Below are 21,211 nucleotides of genomic sequence, written 5' to 3'. Positions count from 1 at the left end.
AATTAATAAAACTGCCCTTAATAATTTTTCTTAGTTCTTACTTTTAAAGTTTATATTATACATTTATTTTCTTCAGTTATGCAATCCTTTCGCTTAAACAATATTTAGTAAATCTCTGCCAGCCAAGATATTGCATAAGAAGTTTCAACAAAAAGTTTGAAAAAATGTTAGTGGGAAATATTATTTTCTCTTCATAAAACAAAGGCTCCAAAATTAAAAATCATTAAAATTTGCCTTTCTTCATTAAGTAGAAATATTTAAATATATGTAGGTACATAGATTCACATAAATAAAATAATACAATTATATAGTAGCTTTCATGTTTATTCAACTTCACAGAAAATCCAATAATGTGTCTGAAAGTTGGTTATTTATCTAAATACCAATTGTTCATTATGGTGACATAATACTATATGGTAAAGGAGATATACCTAAGTTAAACAAATTCTTAAATTCCTGACATTTTTCAAGTGGGCAAAAAGGAAATCTTAAAAATCATACTTCTAAGTTATAAGGTGATACAGAATGTAATTCAGCCTATAATACCTGGAACAAGTTTTATAGCCACATTTGTAATTTACATATACAGTGGAGATCACTGAAAAAGCTTCTTGTTGCACTGCAGCAAGAAATTTTATTACAATGTAGATTAAATGGATTTGCCACAGAGTGAAGCAAGATAACCTCACTAAAGAATCACAAGATTTTAATAATGGAACTTGTTACAGTGAGTTAAGTATTTTCTCATTTTTTTTTTACAGTACATATTTCAAAATGAACATTATCACTGAAGAGCTTGCTAACCACTGTTAGTAATTAATTGTTTATATATACTTAATTTTACTTTAGTTATGGTATGTGGCTCTCCAAATGTTAGTACATGAAATGTTAAGTTTAACCATAATAAGATAATCCCTTAAGATGAAGACACAGGACATCAAAATTTTGATAATTATTGCACCTATTTTTCTACAGAAAAATGGAAAATTTACATTATAATTCTCCCAAAAGGGAACATATGTGTAAGAAAATCACAGACTCATTGCCATTAAACAGAATCTACAATGAACATTTTTGTGATCTGATGTACGAATTAATGTACAATGAAATCTGCTTAACTATGATCATGCAAATAAAAATCCTCCACAACCATTTTTGTTGTTGTTGTTTTATAAAATGGTCTTAAAGATATACTTCCATAAACATTCCTGGTGCAATTTAGTCAATGACAAAAATACAAAGCTATCCTTTATTCTTATTTTATAGATTTATAAACATGCCTTTGTACTGCTGAAATAGAAACAGCGTGATGGGAGAACTGAGCTAATGAAATGTTTAAAAACCAATGTATCTTGGTCCAACATTAGCTGCCTTGATATATAGCAGCCTCCCATAATCACTGGTGTCAGTACTGTTGTAAATAAAGAACAGCTAAATATTGAGAGATTAAGACACAAATAAAAACATTTTTTAAAAATAAAAGGCAGTTTCATTAACATGGAGAAATCTCTAAAAAAATAATAATCACATTAATTGTGATATGCATTGGAAAATAGTAAAATGTCATTTTCCAAAATAGTTTCTTTATTATATCCCTCATCTATTATCACCAATCTTGGAAATATACCTTAAACATAATAGTGTGTTACATGAAAATGCTCCATTATTCAATGTGATAAATTTAACAAGTTAGAATATGATTTTCTTTCTAATGTTAACCATGGAAAAAAAGAAAAGAACAGCACCTGAAATACTAAAATGAATTTAGCCACACATAAAGTAACAACCTATAAATTTTGGTTCAAAATACAGTTTACAAAACTGTAAAAGTATACTGTCTTATGTAATTTGTTTCTATAATTTTGCAGCTTACCATAAAGAAAAGATCATCTCTACATCCAAATAAATTTCCACTTTTCCCAATCAGGACAAAGTGGAATTTCATTTAAAAAGTTCATAAGACTGTAATACCTACTACAGTAGCTCATATAGTTCGACATATCACTCCCACTTTGTCCTTCCTCCCAAAACAATGTTTTTGGCTCCAAAATAAAAAACAATAATAAACTCTTGATGAAAACTATGTTATGGGGCAATCTATCATATACTATAACTAAATATGAATTTACAGAAAAGAGCACATTCCATTTTTAGCATTTTTTTCATAAACATGCAACTCACTATAAAATACAAAACTCTTGTTTTCAAGAACAGCCTTATAAAGACACACTGCATCAATAAAACTTTTTTCTTTCTGATTACCTTTACATTGTTATGAAGAACTGAAACTTTTCTAATGTGTATATATCAGATTTTATATTATAGTGTAATAATTTGCATTTTCTGAACACGTTCAAGAGGAAATATCTATACACAATAACATTCTAGACTATTAAAAACTAATTCAAATTACAGAATTTTATTGATACAGTAGAGTATATGAACTGAAAAGGGACGATAAAATGGGATAAAGATTTCAGTACATTATTTTATAACACATTCTTTAAAATTAAAATATTTTAAATCTTTTTTCTTAAAATTTTCATTGCCATAGAAGGCCAGAAAATTCTGGGACCAATACTGAGGTGTAAAATAATCAACTTCAGGAGTATTTCACAATTTGTGTGGTTTCCTCCCATCAGAGGCATCGTTCAGGTGTAATAGCAGATGATTTAGCACCTCTGAAGGTTAAGGGTGCCTAGGGGTAAACACTAGGTAAGATACACAAGGGAAAGAGACCATTTAACTCTCCAACCAATAGTGACATCAAGAAAATGACACCATTTGTTGAAAAATAATTTTTTCACAGTAAAACTGCAGAGTATACAAATACAAACACTGACAGATGACTGCTTAAGATCTATCCTAACAAACTCTTTTCAAAGCAATAGATCCAATAAACAGTTGGGTACTGTCAGTTTAAAGCCACAGATAAAAGCTATACAAGCACACTAGAAGTCAGAAACATTAAAAAAAAAAAAAAAAGGAAAAATATATTTACAAGTTTCTTCTTTAGTTTATTTCTACATAGCCATAGCAAATTACACTTTCACAAGTCAATGTTATCACCATGCGTATGGCTAAAGTGTGACCACAAATATATGAGGTCATCAAAGGGAGGTCCAACTGTCCACTCTTCAGCAGTCCCATTTTGTGTATTAAAGGTTTTATTCAGCCTCAAGCTTGATGAAAAATGATTTTTTAAGTGTTCACATAGAAATTATTACATTTGTTCATCGCCTTTCTCTTTTAGAACTTCTCCGCCGTACCTTAAAAGAAAAATCATCAGATGCTTAATTAAAATGGGGACACATTTATTAGACATAGCAATTATAATAATTTTTTAACCAATCATTATTCTTACTTGGTCCTGATTTTCTTTGCTTTTCTCTCCTTGAAACCTTTCTCCTATTTTAACTTGTTGCATCACTTATTTAGACCTATATAATATTTGAATGTTCATAAACAGCTTTTCCCAGAATAGCAAGGAAAAATCATTCCTTTTCTATTTAATAACTTTAAAAACAAATGATCAGAAGTCTATGTAGACAGCAAGTAAAATAATTGCAAATGTCATATTTTTACTTATATTTCTGTGATAAGACAAAATTTGACACTTATGAACTTAGGCTTACAGCTGTCTTTCTGGGAAAATAGTTATTGAGTTTAGATCCTATCAAATACATATAAGTAAGCTAAAATTCAGACACATTCCCATTAATTGGCAATAGGTAATGAAAGCATAAAACTTTAGTTCAAACAAGAGGAATATAAAAAGGACAGTATTTTAATTTAATTAACAGTATAGTTTTTCTTTGATGAAGATATCAGAGACTCTTTCACCTTATTTTTACATCCCCAAAAAACCCGTTAAGAAAGAAGCTCAGCTAGTTTGAGACCACAATGCAGCATATTTTTCTGTAGTGTTAATCCATTCACATAAATGAATTCTGCCGCAGATTGAAGAGCTAATTATATTTTAAATAGGTCAGAGAAGTGGGGATCAACTCTGGGACTTGATCACAGTACACTGATTTCTCAAATAAGATGGCTGACTGAGCTGATCCAAAGATTCAGCATTAGTATTACCAGGAGAACAGCTCTTACTTAACTATTTATATTTCTTCCACAGTAAAATATCTGAAATATGTTAAATGGCAAAACAATTCATTACTTAAAAAATAAAAAAAGTACCTCAGGAAGTTCCATATTCCTACTTTTGTAAAAAAAAAAAAAAAGTGTCTATTACCAATGTTATGAATTCCAAAGGCTGATTTTAGTAAAAACTATGATTTTATTATGACTGACTAATTTCTAGTTTCTACTTTGAAATTCAAACAAAAAGTAATGAAACATAAATAAGAGTATATTTAACAGATATCAGCACTCTAAAATCAAGGTATAAAAATGCCTTAAGTGTCAGTATCATACTGGTACTTGTTCTTTTCCACATCAGTTTAAACTTGACATTTGCACTTGCACTAGGCTACATTCATTATTCTCACTCAGTTTGAGATTTCCATAAAAGATGTCTTCTGCATTATACAAGCTGGTAGATGACAGAATGCTAAACTAATGAAGAAAAAACTATGTATTTAGAATTATAAGAAACATCAAATACTAAAAAGATGTGACCAAATATTTACCAACCCTATTTCTATATTCCATACTATTGAGAGGGTTAACTTGAAACGCAGGCAGATAGGTACAGTGGAAAACAAAGGCAGGTGTAACATAGGCAGGGGTAGACATGGCAGTTTGAGCCAGCCTAATCACAGAAACCAACAAAGCAGAAATAATAAAATGTTTCTGGACTCAAAGCCAGAGGCATGGGAAAACAAGTGAGGGCCTACAGCAACAAGGTGTACGAATGCATAGAAACAGAAAGTTCAGCATAGGAAGAGAGAAAGAACACACAGAAATGGAAAGTTCAGGCCCGTTGCTGGGCAAGAACAATTGAGGGAATCAATCAGGTGAAGACACAGGTAGACATGGAGCAGACTTGTAGCAAATATATGCCCCTGGACTACAAGGATTTAAGGGGGCAGCCCATTATTAGGGCCCCCCTCCCCGTGAGGGGATTCTGAATCTGCTTGTAATTTTCCACACTTTTGCTTAAATCTTCTGGTCCGCGGAGCTCATTCTTCAGCGTTGCAAGATATGACCCCAGGAAAAACCCTCAGCTCACCTTTCAGGTTATCACTATCACACATGGCATTTTAATAAAAACATACATTTACTGTAGAAACTTCCTCTTCTTCTGTTTCTTCCTGTGGAATATCATCATTGACAGGAGAGCAACCCTGAAACACATCTACTTCTTCACTTGAATCATTTTCTTTAGTGGCTGCTTGTTTGGAGCGTCCTGCACGGCTAGAGTAAAACACAGGTAAAATACAATGAACATGCTAATCTTTAACTAGATTACATCTCAGTAGAGGGAATGCTTTAAATATCTCATGAATTCTCAGATTTTCATTTTTATCCTTAATAACCTTATAAGAAAATATTTTTAAAAAAATATTTTTACTGATTTTTAGAGAGAAAGGGAGAGGGAGAAACATTGATGTGAAAGGGAAACATTGATCAGGCTGCCTACTGCACACCTCCTACCAGGGATTGAGCCACAACCTGTATATGTGCCCTGACTAGGAATCGAACTGGCAACCTTTTGGTGCACTGGACAATGCCCAAACAACTGGACAGGGTGGAAATATTTTTCTTATATTCTGAACCCTAAAACAGTGTTCAATCTAGAATCTTACATACAAACATCTACCAAGTAACAAAAAATAAGTGTGACTGAGACCAACACCATAAAGGAATTAAAAACATAACTCAGATTCTGCTTTTTAAAAATCTTTCCCAAATAGTAAAAGGCATTTGTATCTACTGAGCTGCTCAAAGCAGAAAATCCAGAGTCTTCCTTAATAGTATACCACTCTTTATCTGGCCCTAAAGATTCAATTTATAAGGAAATCTCAAACCCATTCACTTCACTCCACTTCTAATGCTACTACATATTTCCAAATATTCTCATCTCTTGGTTCTTCTCTTAACAAAGTAATCTTCTTCTTTTTTTTTTTTTTTTTTTGGTGATGTACTAAAATGCGATTTATTCTCTTAACTTTACCTATCCTTGGGTATGATTGGCCAATGGCTATAATTGGATTTCTGCTATCTATCTTCCAGTAGGGTGATTTAAGCTATTTACCCTCTGGTTGGGGAAAAGTATAAACCATTTACTCTTTTTTTGTTGTTAATCCTCACTCAAGGATATTTTTTCCACTGATTTTTAGAGAGTGCAAGGGAAGGAGGGAGGGGAGAAAGAAAGAGGGGAGCAAGAGAAACATCAATGTGATTGGTTGCCTCAGGCCGTGCTGGGAATCGCACCTGTAACCCAGGTATGTGCCCTTGACCAAGAATCGAAACTGAGACTCTTGGGAGCTGGAGTCTAAACTCTAACTTGAACTACACTGGCCAGGGCTAAACCATTTACTCTTAAGTGTCCTTGGTTTAGAGAAGATAGACAGGATATACTAGATGGCTGCAAATTGATGTATAACTATTTTTCTTAGTTTCCCTAGTCCTCGCTTATTAGTCTATCTCAGTAGGAGTCCCTGGATTCCAATACCTAATCCCCCCCCTCCCCCCACCCGACTAGTATGGAACTTTAACCAACAAACCAACAAAGTAATCTTTTAAAATAGTAAACACAGCTGATATCACTCCCCAGGATAACTACCTCTTAACATGGTACATAAGGCCTTGCAGACAATCCTTGCCTACCTCTCTCCTTTCGAATCTCCTTCCACTCCCCAATTCCTCACAACTACAACCCAGCCAACACTTGCCATCTTTCAATTTTGACAATATTTTTCCCACTTCATAAACTTCAAATACAGTGATCCTGCCACCTAAAATGTTCTTTTCCCTGAACTCTAGCAGTCTAATTACTACTATTCTCAAGGAATCAACTTTACACTTTCTCAAGAGAAAATTTTCCTGATTTCCCAGCTCTCCCATTACATTCTTATAGCAGCCTAAGTTTTTTCTGCAGTGCACATATAAAAAATTAGAATTCATATTTACATGTGATTATTTTACAACTACATGCCCATTTACATGGTTAAGTTGCAGGAGGACAAGAATGTGTTTTGTGCTATTTTATTGCCTAGCAATTAGTATTCTCTAAAACATACAAGGCAATCAAAAATATATAAGATACCACCATTTAATAAAATATATCCCTATTGAGAAATATTTTTTAAAATTAAGAATATTATGTTACCACTTCTATAAGCAATCCAAAAGATGTATTGTTCAGCCCTGGCTGGGTAGCTCAGTTGGTTAGAGAATCTGCCCAATGCACCAAGGTTGTGGGTTCCATTCCCAGTCAGGGCACATATAAGAATCAACCAATAATTGCATAAGTAAGTGGAACAACAAATCGATGTTTCTCTCTATCCTTCCCTCTCTCCCTCTCCCTTTCTCTCTAAAATCAATAAATTAAAAACAAAAAACAAACAAAAAACACTAAAAGATGTATTGTTCAATCCATGCTAAAACCAAGCATTTTAAAATATTTTATTTATTTAAAATTTTCCATTCCAGTTTAACTTCAGTATTATTTTATATTGGTTTCAGGTGTACAGCATAGTGATTAGACAATCCTATGCTTTACAAAATTTCCCCCCCCTAATACATTATTGACTACATTCCCTATGCTGTATTTTACATCCCTGTGACAATTCTGAAACTACCAATTTGTACTTCTTAATCTCTTCAACCTTTCCACACCTACCCCCGCCCCCCCCCGCCCCAAATCCCTCTCTCCACTGACAACCACTAGTCTGATCTCTGTATCTATGAATGTTTCACTTTCTTTTTTTGTTTGCTCTTTGGTTTCCACATGTAAGTGAAATCATATGGTATTTCTCTGAATTATTTCACTGAGCATAATTACCCTTTAGGTCCATTCATGCTGTGGCAAATGGTAAGATTTTGTTCTTTTTCACAGTAATGTTCCATTGTGTATTTGTATCACATGTTCATTACCCACTCATCTTTTCATGGGCATTTGGGTTGCTCCCATATCCCGGCTATTGTAAATAATGCTATAATAAACTTATGGGTGCATATATTCTTTTGAATTAGTGCTTTGGGTTTTTTTGAACAAAAACCCAGAAGTGGAATTCCTCGGTTATAAGGCAGTTTCACATTTAATTTTTTGAGTACACTCCATACTGTTTTCAATAGTGGCTGCATCAATCCGCATTTCCACCAGCAGTGCATGAAGATTTCCTTTTCTCCACATCCTTGCCAACACTTGTTTGTTGAATTACTGATGATAGGTGTGAGGTGATATTTTACTCTCTTTAATTTGCATTTCTCTAATGATTTGTGACATTGCGCGTATTTTCACATGTCCATTAGCCATCTGTATGTCCACTTTAGAGAACTGTCTATTCAGGTATTTTGACCATTTTTCAATTGGATTGTTTGATTTTTTGATGTTGAGTTTTATAATTTCTTTATTACATTTTGGATATTAACCCCTTATCAGATGTCTTATTGGCAAAAATGACCTCCTATTCAGTAGGTTGTCTTTTCATTTTGTTGATGGTTACTTTGATATGCAAAACCTTTTTAGTTTTATGCAGTCCCATTTGTTTCCCTTGCCAAGGAGCTATATCAGAAAAAATTATCCTATATAATTAAAGGGTAATATGCTAATGATATGTTAAGGCTGCTCAACCGCTCGCTATGATGTGCACTGACCACCAAGGAGCAGACAGTCGACCGGTTGACCAGTCGCTATGACGTGCACTGACCACAAGGGGGCAGATGCTCCGACTGGTAGCCTAGCTTGCTGCTAGGGTCCGGCTGATCGGACTGAGCGAGATGGGCCAGACATGCCCTGGAGCCTCCCACGGTCCTTCCCCAGCCTGATCATGGACCAGTGGGGTCCCTCAGCCTGGCCTGCACCCTCTCGCAATCCGGGACCCCTCGGGGGACGATGGAGAGCCGGTTTCAGCCCGATCCCGCAGGCCACTCCCCTTGGGAGGGCACCAGATGCAGGGCTCATGGCTGGTGAGCTCTGCTGCAGCAGCACAAGCCTCTCCCAATTGGGACTGATTGGGCGTGAGCCTGTGGCAGGCATAGTAGGGCTGGGATGAGCGGGAGAGGCAGGTAGGAGCTGCAGGCAGCGTTGGACTGAGGGTTTCAGCCCAATCCCTGCAGGCCACCCAGAGGGACCCCACCCATGCACGAATTTGTGCACCGGGCCTCTAGTTTCTAAGATAAATATCCAAGATTTTACTGCTTATATTTTCTTCTATTTTATGGTTTCCAGTCTTACATTTAAGTCTTTAATCCATTTTGAGTTTATTCTTGTATATGATGTAAGGTGGATGTCCAGTTTCATTTTTTGCAAGTACCTCTCCAATTTTCCCAACACGATTTATTGAATAGATTGTCTTTATCCCATTGTATGTTCTTGCTTCCTCTGTCAAATACTAATTGACCATTCAGGCATGGGCTTATTTCTGGGTTCTCTATCCTGTTCCATTCATCTATACACATCTGTTTTTATGACTGTTCATACTGTTGAAGAAGAATGGTGAAAGTGGATAGCCCTGTCTTGTTTCCTGATCTTAAGGGAAACACTTTTAGTTTTCCCCTGTTCAGTATAATGTTGGCTGTGGGTTTGTCACCTTCAAAGCTGAGGTATGTTGCCTCTATTCCCACTTTGCTGAGTTTTTTCTAAATAATAAACAGATGCTGGATTACAACAAATGCTTTTTCAGCATCTATTGATATGATTTTTATCCTTCATTTTGTTTATGTGGTGTATCACCTTAATTGATTTGCAGATGTTGTATCAACCTTGCATCCCAGGAATAAATGCCACTTGACCAAAACATTATTATCCTTTTAAGGCAATGCTGAACTTGGTTTGTTAATATTTTGTTGAAGTAATTTTAGCATCTATGTTCAGCAGGGATATTGGCCTTTAATTTTCTTTCTTTGTAGTGTATTTATCTGGCTTTAAAATTAGAATATGGCCTCGTAAAATGAGCTTGGGAATCTTCCCTCCTCTTGAATTTTCTGGAATAGTTTCAGAAGGATAGGTATTAATTCTTCTTTGAATGTCTGATAAAATTCACCTGTGAGGTCATCCAGTTCAGGACTGTTGTTTGCTGGAAGTTTTTTTTTTACTACTGCTTCTATTTCATTAGTTATAATCAGTCTGTTCAGATTTTGTTTCTTCCTGATTCAATTTGAAAAGACTGTAAGCTTCTAGGAACTTATAAATTTCTTCCAGATGGTCCAATTTGTAGATTTATAGTTGTTCATAATATTTTCTTGTAATCTTTTGAATTTGTATCCATTTTTAATTCTCCTCTTTCATTTCTGATTTTATTTGGGTCCTTTGTCTTTTTTTCATGATGACTCTGGTTGAGGGTTTACCAATGTTGTTTATCTTTACAAAGAACTAGTGTAGTTTCATTGATCTTTTGTACTGTTTTCTAATTATATTTCCATTCTGATTTTTATTAGTTCCTTCCTTCTACTCACTTTGGACTTTGTTGGTTTACCTTTTCTAGTTCCTTTAAGTGAAAAGTGAGATAGTTTATTTGATGGTTTTTTTTTGTTTCTTGAGGTAGGCTTGTAAGGCTATGAATTTCCCTTGTAGAACTGCATTGTTGTCCCAATAGATTTCCAGTTGTTGTAATAGGTGTACCGGTTAATAATGGCGGATTTTGTAATCAAAGAAAACACGATAATTTCAAGAGAAACATCAAAAGTGCTTTATTCAAAGTAATGTCCATCGCTAGCCACACATTTCCCCCATCTTTCAGGTAACTTGTGGATACCGTCCCAATAGAACTTTTCTTGTTTTGAGGAAAACCATTCAGAGACCCAATTTTCTACTCCTTCGTATGTTTTGAAGTGCTTCTTAGAAAGTGCATGTGCCATCGATTGGAACAAGTGGCAATCTGAAGGAGCAAGGTCTGGTGAATATAGCGGGTGTGTTAATACTTCCCAGGCAACATCTTTTAACGTGTCTTTAACTGGTTTTGAAGTGTGTGATGGTGCATCATCATGAAGCAAAATTACTTTGCCATGTCTTCTGGCACATTCTGGTCATTTCACGATCAAAGCGTGGTTCAAATTGATTATTTGTTGTCGGTAGCGATCAGTATTAACAGTTTCACCTGGTTTTAGAAGCTCATAATACACCACACCTTCTTGATCCCACCAAACGCAGAGCATTGTCTTCTTTCCCAAGCGATTTGGCCTTGCAGTCGATGTTGATGGTTGACCTGGATCAACCCATGATTTTGTGAATTTGGGATTCCCAAAATAAATCCACTTTTCATCACCAGTCACAATTCGATGCAAAAAAGACTTTCTTTTGTGCAGATGAAGCAACATTTTACTGATGACTTTTAGGTTTTCCATTTGTCTTTCGTTCAGTTGATTTGGCACCCACTTTCCTTCAAAATCTTTCCCATTGCTTGTACACAATCGTAAATTGTTTGCTGAGCAACGTTTAATCTTTCTGTAGGTTGTTTTTGAGTTTGACACGCATCTTCATCCAATAATGCTTGTAACTGTTGGTCTTCAAACTTTTTCGGTTGACCTGGACATTCTTTGTCTTTCATATCGAAATCTCACTTTTAAAGCATTTAAACCAGTGTTCATAAGTATCTTGAGATGGAGCATGTTCACCATAAGCTTCCCGAAGTATATAATAACTTTTTCTTCAAAATAAAGTAATGAATTAAAACATCCTGCAAATGCTTTTTTTGGCACAAAATTTGACATTTTTAAGCAAAATATCTATTTTTTTACCTTCAGCAAATTTGACATATGAAGTTTTGAAGCTTGCTGACAATACAACAAAATGGCATACATATCAAATTGCATATATATCAACATATGCGTAACTCCATCTATTGAAAAAAATCTGCATTAACTGGTACACCTAGTATTCCCATTTTCACTTCTCACAAGACACCTTTTGATTTCTTCCTTGATCTCATTGTTAACCCATTCATTGTTTATTAATATGTTATTTCGACTCCATGTTGTGTGTTTTCCAGTTTTTTCTTGTAATTGATTTCTAGTTTCATTTCATTGGGATCAGAGAAGATGCTTGACATTTCAATCTTCTTAAATTCACTGAGTTTGTTTGTGGCTTAATATGTGGTCTATACTACAAAATTTTACATGTGCACTTGAAAAGAATGTATATTCTGCTGCTTTGGGTTGAAATGCTCTAAAATATTAATTAAATCCACCTGGCCTAGTGTGTCATTGAAGGCTGCTGTTTCCTTGTTTACTGACTGGAAGATGTCAATGGGGTGTTAAAGTCCCTTACTACAACTATTACTGTCAATCTCTCCTTTTATATCCATCAATATTTGCTTTACATATTTAAGGTGCTCCTATGTTAGACTCCTTTATCATTATGCAGTGTCAGGCTTTGCCTTACTATAGCCTTTTTTTTTAAAATCTATTTTGTATCACATAAGTATTGTTCCCCCAGCTTTTTTTTTCATGTTCACTTGCATGAAACATCTTTTTCCATCTTTATACTTTTAGTCTGTGTGCATCTTTCATTCTAAGATAGGTCTCTTGTAGATAGCATATATATGAGTCATGCTTTCTAATCCAGTTATGTTTTCTATTCTAATCATACCCTATGTTTTTTAATTGGAACATTTGAGCCATTTACATTTAATGTGATTATTAATAAGAATTTATTGCCATTTTATTCTTTATAACTATGCTTCTCTTTCTTCTTAAAGAATACTCTTTAACAATTTTAAATGATAGCCTTGCTGGGTAGAACAGTATTGGTTGTAGGTCCTTGCTTTTTTTCACTTTGAATATTTTGTGCCAATACCGTCTGGCCTGAAATGTTTCTGTCAAGAAATCAGTTGACAATCTTATGGGATCTCCCTTGTAGGAAACGGTCTTTGTTTTGCTGCTTTTAAGATTCTCTTTTTCTTTAACCTTTGCCATTTTATTTATGTCTTAGTGTGAGCCTCTTTGAGTTCATCTTGATTGGGGCTCTCTGAGCTTCCTGGACTTGTGTGTCTTTTTCCTTCACCAGGCTAAGGAAGTTTTCAGTCATTATTTCTTTAGATAGGTTCTCAATCCCTTGCTCTCCTCTCTTCTCCTGGTAACACTATCATGTGGATGTTGTTATGCTTCATGTTGTCCCAAAGGTCCCTTAAACTATCCTCATTTTAAAAGATTTTTTTTGCTGCTCTGTTTGGGTGTTTTCTGCTACCTTGTTTTTCCAAATCACTGATTTGGTCCTCTACTTCATTCAACCTATTGTTTATTCCTTTAGTATATTCTTCATTTCAGATATTGTATTCTTCCATTCTGACTGGTTCTTTTTTATGGGTTCTATGTCCTCTTTTATGCTCTGTATGTCTTTAAATTTTCAGTGAGTTCATCTATTCTTCTCCCAAGTTCCTTGAGCACCCTTATAACCATTGTTTAGAGCTCTGTGTCAGGTAGATTGCTTGCCTCTATTTATTTATTTTTCTGGAGCTTTCTCCCATTTTTTCATTTGGGGCATGTTTCTGTTTCCGCATTTTGGCCAACTCTGTATTTAATCTGAGTATTAGCTAGATTTGCTATATCTCCCAGTCCTGGAATGGTAGCCTAGTGTAGTAGGTGTCCTATGGAGCTAAGTGGCACAGTCTCCCTTATCACCAAAGCATGATGCTCCCTTTTGTGGATTATGTTGGTGTTGTAGAGTTTTGATTGCTGCTGGCCTCCTATTGTAGTCGAGTCGTGATTGCTGTTGGCCCCTTCATGTGTGGGCCAACCCTCAGGCTGGCTGACAGTGAGGATTGATGCCAACCACAGTATATTCGCTATTGTGAGACTGATGACCACATGAAATGGAATTCATCCCAGCGGTGTCTAGTTCCTACTGAGATCCTCCTTTGGATGTGCCGCTTGTGGAGCTAATTGGGTCCTGTCTCTGATGTGGTTTGCAGCACACCACCAGGTGTGTTCGTTCTGGGGCCTTTTGGGAAGGAATCTGGTGCAGGTCAATGTCAGATATGGCCTTAGACTGGCCTTGGGCCACCTGTTTGGAACTACAATGGTATGCAGTTTGTGGCTACCTCTTCTAAGCCTGGAAGTGCATGGAGGGGCCAAAGTGTGCACCAAGGTCAGCTTACACCAGCATCATACATGGTGGCAGGGCAGGAAAAGGCCCAAGGCACCCCAAGATCCAACAGTTGCCTACCTGTTAGGCTCAGTTAATAAAAGAACCTCTGGCCATACTCAAGTTGCATGAGATAGGTTCTTAGTGAGTGACTAGGTAGAAGTGAGTGGTATTCACCAGATTGATACAGATTCAAACCTGGAGTCAGTGCTGGGTCTAAGGCCACTCAGTAAATGTCCTAAGGCAGTGGTTCTCAACCTTCCTAATGCTGCGACCTTTTAATACAGTTCCTCATGTTGTGGTGACCCCCCAACCATAAACTTATTTTCGTTGCTACTTCATAACTGTAATTTTGCTACTGTTATGAATTGTAATGTAAATATCTGATATGCAGGATGTGTTTTCATTGTTACAAATTGAACATAATTAAAGCATAGTGTTAATCACAAAAACAATATGTAATTATATATGTGTTTTCCGATGGTCTTAGGCGACCCCCTGTGAATGGGACATTCAACCCCCAAAGGGGTCGCGACCCACAGGTTGAGAACCACTGTCCTAAGGCATACCAAGTCTAGCTGTCCCTTGCCCAGTACCTACAGACCTTTTGGTGGGGCAGGGCCTCAGAGAGTTGTCAGGGTGAGGCCAGCAGAACTTATCAGGCCCAAACAGACCAAGATTTGATGGTGTGAAGGAAGGTTCTGCACCGGTTAGGCATGAGAGGAAAAATGTCCTTTGTCATAAAGCCACACAACTCAGTCTGTCCCACATTCTGCCTGGAGAACCTGGGTGTTGGGAGGGTGGGATATTAGATCTCCTGTGAAGGGATGGCACTGGTCAAGCTTGAGGGAAGATACAGGAAATGGCCCTAGCCCGAGAGCCACGTAACTCAGTCTGACACCAGGACCTCTACACCAGTGGCCCAGGAAGATGATTCCTCTTCTGGGTGTGAGCTCAGGGGCGACAGGGAGCTCTCCTCTAGGCCAGTGGTTGGCAAACTGCGGCTTGCGAGCCACATGCGGCTCTTTGGTCTCTTGAGTCTGGCTCTTCCTAAGTCTTAGGAGTACCCTAATTAAGTTAATAACAACGTACCTACCTATATAGTTTAAGTTTAAAAATTTGGCTCTCAAAAGAAATTTCAATTGTTGTACTGTTGATATTTGGCTCTGTTGTCAAATGAGTTTGCCAACCACTACTCTAGGCTGATGCCATATGGAGGTGATTGCTAGCCCCAAGAAAGATGGCATCTATGGGCTATGTGGGAGAGGGACTGAGCACAGGGATCCTGGCAGTTGTCTCTTTAGCTCTTTCTGTGGAGCCACAAAACTCAGTCTCTCCTCACACAACGCTAGTCATCTCTGAGCTGCCCTTCTTCTACCACAGCCAAGGGTGAGTGGTTGGCCCTTTAAAAGGGAGCCTGGATTTCTAGCAGAATTGTCTCTCCCTGCCAGACAGAATCCCCTCTGATTTTCACAACCACATTTTATGTGGGCTCCTCTACCTGGTTCTGTTGCTCGAGCTGAGGTGCCTGGCATGTGGTTGAGAACACTCTTTCCTCAGAAGGACACCCCCCAGCTGAGGTATGCCTCTGGAACCTCAGCTGCCACTAGTAGGAGCAGAGCCAGCCTTATTTGTGTCGCTGTCCTTCCTACCAGTCTTGATGTGGTTTCTTCTATAAATCTTTGGTTATTACTTCTCTTCAGCAGGCTATTTAGGATGATTGTTCTATAATTTAATTGTAATTCCAGTTTGGTCCTGGGAGGAGGTTAAGTTGTAACTTCCATCTACTCCGCCTCCATCTTGGATCTCCCTATGCATTTTTTTTGGACTTGATTTAGTTTTTCAGAATTAACGTAAGAAAATACATAAGGAATTACACAGAAAATGATACAATGGTCCTTAATTTCACTGAGGTCAGAAGAAAAATAGGCAAATTTAATGTTATTTTAACAGCTCTAAAAACAGAGCTTCCTAGCGAAGAGAAGATAGGCTGTTAAAACAGAATAAAGAGTCTCTTTCTGTGCTTTTTTTTAAATCCTCACCTGAGGATATATTCAGTGAATTTTAGAGAGAAGGGAAGAGGAAGAGAGAAACAGAGAGAGATAGTAAGAGAAAGAGAGAAATAATGATTGGTTGCCTCTCACATGCACCCTGACCAGGGCTGGGGATTAACCCACAACCCAGGTATGTGTCCCGACCAGGAATAGAACCCGATACCCTCTGATGTATGGGACAATGCTCCAACCAACTGAGTACACCAACCAGGGCTGTATTGATTTTTTTTGGAAACTGACATTCTTTTTATTTATTTTTAAAATATATTTTTATTGATTTCAGAAAGGGAGAGGGAGAGAGAGACAGAATCATTGATTGGCTGCCTTCTGCACACCCCACACGGGACTGAGCCCACTGGGCATGTGCTCTGATCAGGAATCGAACCATGACCTCCTGGTTCATAGGTCAATGCTCAACCACTGAGCCACGCCAACCAGACTGTATTGATTTTTAAAAATAAATACTTGTTTGTTTTAGAACATTCATGTGAGAACTTATGTCGTTTTATGAGAGAACATGATAATAATTTAAGCCCAAATATAAATAAAGTTATGAGCCATCATTTCCTTGTTATAAAATTAATCATGGGAATTTAACATTACTTAAGAATTCCTTTGTTAATACCAATGATTTTCCATGGTTGAATCAAAACATAATGAAGCTGCCAAGAACATGTACTTACCTTTACTTTTTACCTGAGGGAAAAATCAAATGGAAGAAGGCATGAAGTACTGGCTAGACACTCAGGAAACTTTTCCTCTTCCTGTGGAATACACAGGAATAGGAAAAACTTCTAAGATAACTATTTAACCAAAGTGTGCGGGCAACTCTGAAAAGTCAACCCACTGATGTAGTTATATAATAGAATTACTCTGAGAAAAACTGGGGATTTCCTCACTAAACAAAGACATGCCATTCTATTTCCACTTAAATAACTGAGAAGAAAAAGTGCAAAATTTACAAATTACAGCATAAATACTCCTATCACTTTAACATTTTGGATACAAATCTGTTATTGTAACTCTCAGATAAACATGTGACTGTGTGACCATCCAAAACTATCTGGATATAGATGTATTAATTTGACTAAAACAAACAAAATCTAAACATCAAAAACTTGAGATCTGCATGTGATAATTTCTATGGATGTAATTTAAAAAAATAATGCCATTACTTTCCTACATAGTTCAAAGAATAAAAGCATAAGCATAAAAGCTATTTTTTTTAAAAGCTGCTGAGGAAAGACAGGAAGAAAAATCGTAGTATGGAATGATAAGGCAACCAGGTCAATATGTTATGATTATTTAAAAATACATCAACACCTCTTTAGGTACCATAAAATCTGTATTGGAAATAATAAACTATTTGGTATTCATAAAAATTTGCCTAAAACCTGTAAAAATGTACAAAAGTTACCAGAGGGTTAATTGGAATATCAATCACCTAGGTAAAGTATATAAAAACTTTACCTTACCTAGTGTGTTGGAGCTAAATATATGGCATTTAAATGCATCTTTATGTATATTTAAAAACTTATAAACTTCTGAAAAATAATTTGAAATTGGTTTGAAATTTAACATTATTTACAACTTACACATTTTTTTTTTGTTGTGATGGTGATGGCGTTTTTGATGGTCTTCCTCGTCCTTTCTGTGGTATGGATTGTGTGGATTCAAGTGCACTAGTCTCAGGAGATTCTGCTCTGCTTTGGAGAAGACCCAAATGTGGATAGCATCAAGTTATGATTTATAATATAGTAACTAAATATATGCAGTTTAGAGTTACACATACTTACTTCTGTTGTGCTCTCTTTGAAGTTCGGTGCTGTTTGCTTTTTGACTTCTGTTCTGTGTTTCCACTTTGTCTTTCCTCTTCTTCCTCTTCTTCTACTACTGAAGGTCCAGATTTTTTTTTGCTTCCTTTTTTAGAAGTTTTCATTGTTGGTTCTTCTTTTGTTGTACCTCCTCCAACAAGAGGTTTTGGTGGTCGGCCTCTTTTACCTTTTTTTGGTGGACTATTCTGTTCATCCTCATTTTCTAACATATCTTCTTTGAGCCTTTTTTCCTCAGGCCATTGTGGCTCATCGGACTCTGAAGTTGTATGGCCTCTCTTCCGTCCACGCTGACTGCCTTTAGGTTTCTGTTCTTGTACCAACTTAGTCAGGTCATCCATACCTAATTTCTCTTCTGAATCGGTGGCTGATGTTTTTTTCCGGCTTCTAGGTTTGTCCAATTCAGACTAGGAATAAAAATCACAATTTCAAATATAAAATTGTTAGTAAGCATATTTTGAATGAAACAAACAAAAAAATCTATTATGCACTTTTGTCATAAAAATATACCTAAATAAAGTATAGAGTTCTTAAATATATCAGAACCACAACTTTACTTGCTTTTATTATTAGTTTTATAATTTAAAAAATTATCTGGGATTAGAGGGTAATCATTTATTTTTACTTAAGCTAGAAAGCCTCAAATGGAAACCTCTCAAGACCACTATTTTATTAAATTATAAATTTTAACAAAAGGCACACACATAAAAAGAACATTCTAATTCAATGCTTGAATAATAGATGGCTATATTAAAATATAATGGATCAGTTTTGATATTCGAGTAATTCTAATTTTACCACACAGTATATAGTAAGACATAAAATACCTATGTTATATATCATGCTTTATATATCATAAAAGGACTTTTTTTGTTTTATAAACAAAAGTGGCAAAATATAAAAGTTAAACATTTATTAAATTTTGAACACATTTCTGAATCAAAGATACTGCTTTATCCCAGGTAACAAAAATAATTTTAAAAGTCAGTGACTTTCAAATCTATATGTATAAAAGCCTAAGTGACCGAACGACTGGTCGCTATGATGTGCACTGACCACCAGGGGGCAGACTCCCAATGAGAAGCTGACCCCTGGTGGGTCAGTGCACTCCCACAGCCAACCTCCCGTGGCCGGCCAACCTCCGATGGTCCCTCCCCTGCACCGGCCGGCCCCAATCAGCCCCGATCATCGGCCAGGCCAAGGGACCCCACCCGTGCATGAATTCATGCACTGGGCCTCTAGTTTAAAATAAAATCCTAGTCTAAATTTAGAGAATTTATGCATTTACCAGCAGATAGAGACAAAAAATTCTCCAAATCAATGAAGAATAGTATGTATGAACATGTATAATGCTCTCCATATACACAAATACAACATAAAACACACAAATATGTAAGTTTATAGTAATAAGTTAACTTCCAAAGTTTGTACCAATTTACATTGTTAAAAATCACTGAAAACAAAAATGATCTACCTGTAATTTTAAAATGTTTAATTAGTTGTGCATTTCCTATTTGTGAACTGCCTAATTATGTCATTGGTATTATACCCTTTTCCATTTGTTTCCTGGAGTCCTAGTGTTTTAATCTATATTCTTTTACACTTCTGCATATTTTAAAAATTTGTTAACTATTTGTTATGGACTGAATTGTGTCTCTACAAACTTCACTGGTTGAAGCCACAACCTCTAACGTGATGTATTTGGAGATAGAGCCTTTAAGAGGTACTTCAGTTGAGATGAGGTCATGCGGGTTGAGGCCCATATGATGGGATTAGTGATCTTATGAGATAACAACAGAGTGCTCTCTGTCAATATATGTGTTCATCATGTAAAGACACAACAAGAAGGTGGCCATCTGCTAACCAAAAGAAAGCTCTCACCAGGAACTGAATTGGTCAGAACTTTGATCTTAACTTTTCCAATCTTCAGAAATGTGAGAAAATTAATTTCTATTGTTTTATGTTACCCAGTTTATAGTATTTTGTTATGGCAGCCCAGTCAGACAAGACATTATTTGTTACCTTGTTTTAGAATAGGATATGAGACGAGGTTGTAAACTGCTTTTTCCTACTCCCACCCCCAAAAGAGACATTCAATTCTTTCAAAATTACTGATTTGTAATGCTTCCTTTATTCTTTATTATGTGTTAAAAAGTAATGTTTGGGGGTATTAAAACTGCAGTACAATATTTTACTAATCATAACTATGTGTCTGGTTTGGTTGATCTTATGATTTACTCCTCTTTTTTTAATCCATTTATTCTTTCACATGGAGGACTTAAAATCACACTGGAATTGTAGTTATATATTAATTTAAATACATATTTTTATTGATTTCAGAGAGGAAGGGAGCGGGAGAGATAGATAGAAACATCAATGATGATAATCACTGATCGGCTGCCTACTGCAAGCCCCCTACTGGGGATCGAGCCCCCAGACCAGGCATGTGGCCTGACCAGGAATCAAATTGTTCACAGGTTGATGCTCAACCATTGAGTCACACAGGCTGGGCCAATTATATATTAATTTAGAAAAAATTGTCATCTTTTTTTTTTACTTTTAGGAATAGTTTACTGATTTTTAGAGAGAGCGAAAGGGAGATGGAGAAACATTGATGCGAGAATGTAACATTGATCAACTTCTTCCTGCACACCCCCCACCAGGCCAGCAACCTGGGCATGCACGTGCCTTGGCCAGGAATTGAACCGGCAACCCTTTGGTACACAGGACAATGCCCAACCAACAGAGCCACATTGGCTGGGGAAAAACTGTCATCTTTTAAATTCATTTTTCCTATGAAGGAACATAGCATATTTCTTCTCTTTGTTCAAGTCTTCTATGTTTCTTAGTTTTTGATATTTTCTCCACAAAGGTTCTCACTATTTCTTTTTAAGATCACATTTAGATCTATCTGTCATCTCTCTATCTAATTTGGTTGTTGTAGTGGTTATTGGGTTGAAGTCAATCCACTTTCCCCCCAGTGTATACCTAAAGAAAGTAAAATCAACAGAGTGAAGTTAGTTATATATACAGACTAGAGGCCTGGTGCACAAAAATTTGTGCACTCGGGGGGGGGGGGCCTCAGCCTGGCCTTTCCCCTCTCCCAGTCTGGGACCCCT

At 36.3% G+C, this 21,211-nt stretch overlaps 1 protein-coding gene across 12 annotated transcripts in view; it reads right to left on the bottom strand.

The window, feature by feature from the left end:
- Positions 1-393: 393 nt before the first annotated feature.
- PDS5B (PDS5 cohesin associated factor B) overlaps positions 394-21,211 on the bottom strand; it is a 247,429-nt gene continuing 226,611 nt past the window's right edge. For 7 of the 12 annotated variants that reach the window (XM_014530742.1, XM_014530741.1, XM_005883135.2 and 4 more), the window contains 4 exons: positions 18,057-18,499; positions 17,856-17,966; positions 5,235-5,373; positions 394-3,269 (listed from right to left, as the gene is read on the bottom strand). In XM_014530742.1, coding sequence (XP_014386228.1) covers positions 3,234-3,269; positions 5,235-5,373; positions 17,856-17,966; positions 18,057-18,499 — 729 coding nt within the window. In that variant the 3' untranslated portion in view covers positions 394-3,233. Of the gene's footprint in view, positions 3,270-5,234; positions 5,374-16,943; positions 17,025-17,855; positions 17,967-18,056; positions 18,500-21,211 lie in introns of those variants that run through there. The other 5 variants (XM_005883136.2, XM_005883138.2, XM_005883139.2 and 2 more) reach the window with 4 other exon arrangements.

This window comes from Myotis brandtii, unplaced genomic scaffold (assembly GCF_000412655.1).
Source record: "Myotis brandtii unplaced genomic scaffold, ASM41265v1 scaffold77, whole genome shotgun sequence".
Taxonomy (NCBI): domain Eukaryota; kingdom Metazoa; phylum Chordata; class Mammalia; order Chiroptera; family Vespertilionidae; genus Myotis; species Myotis brandtii.
Note: the sequence above shows the minus strand (reverse complement) of the source record. Positions and strands in the feature narration are given on the sequence as shown.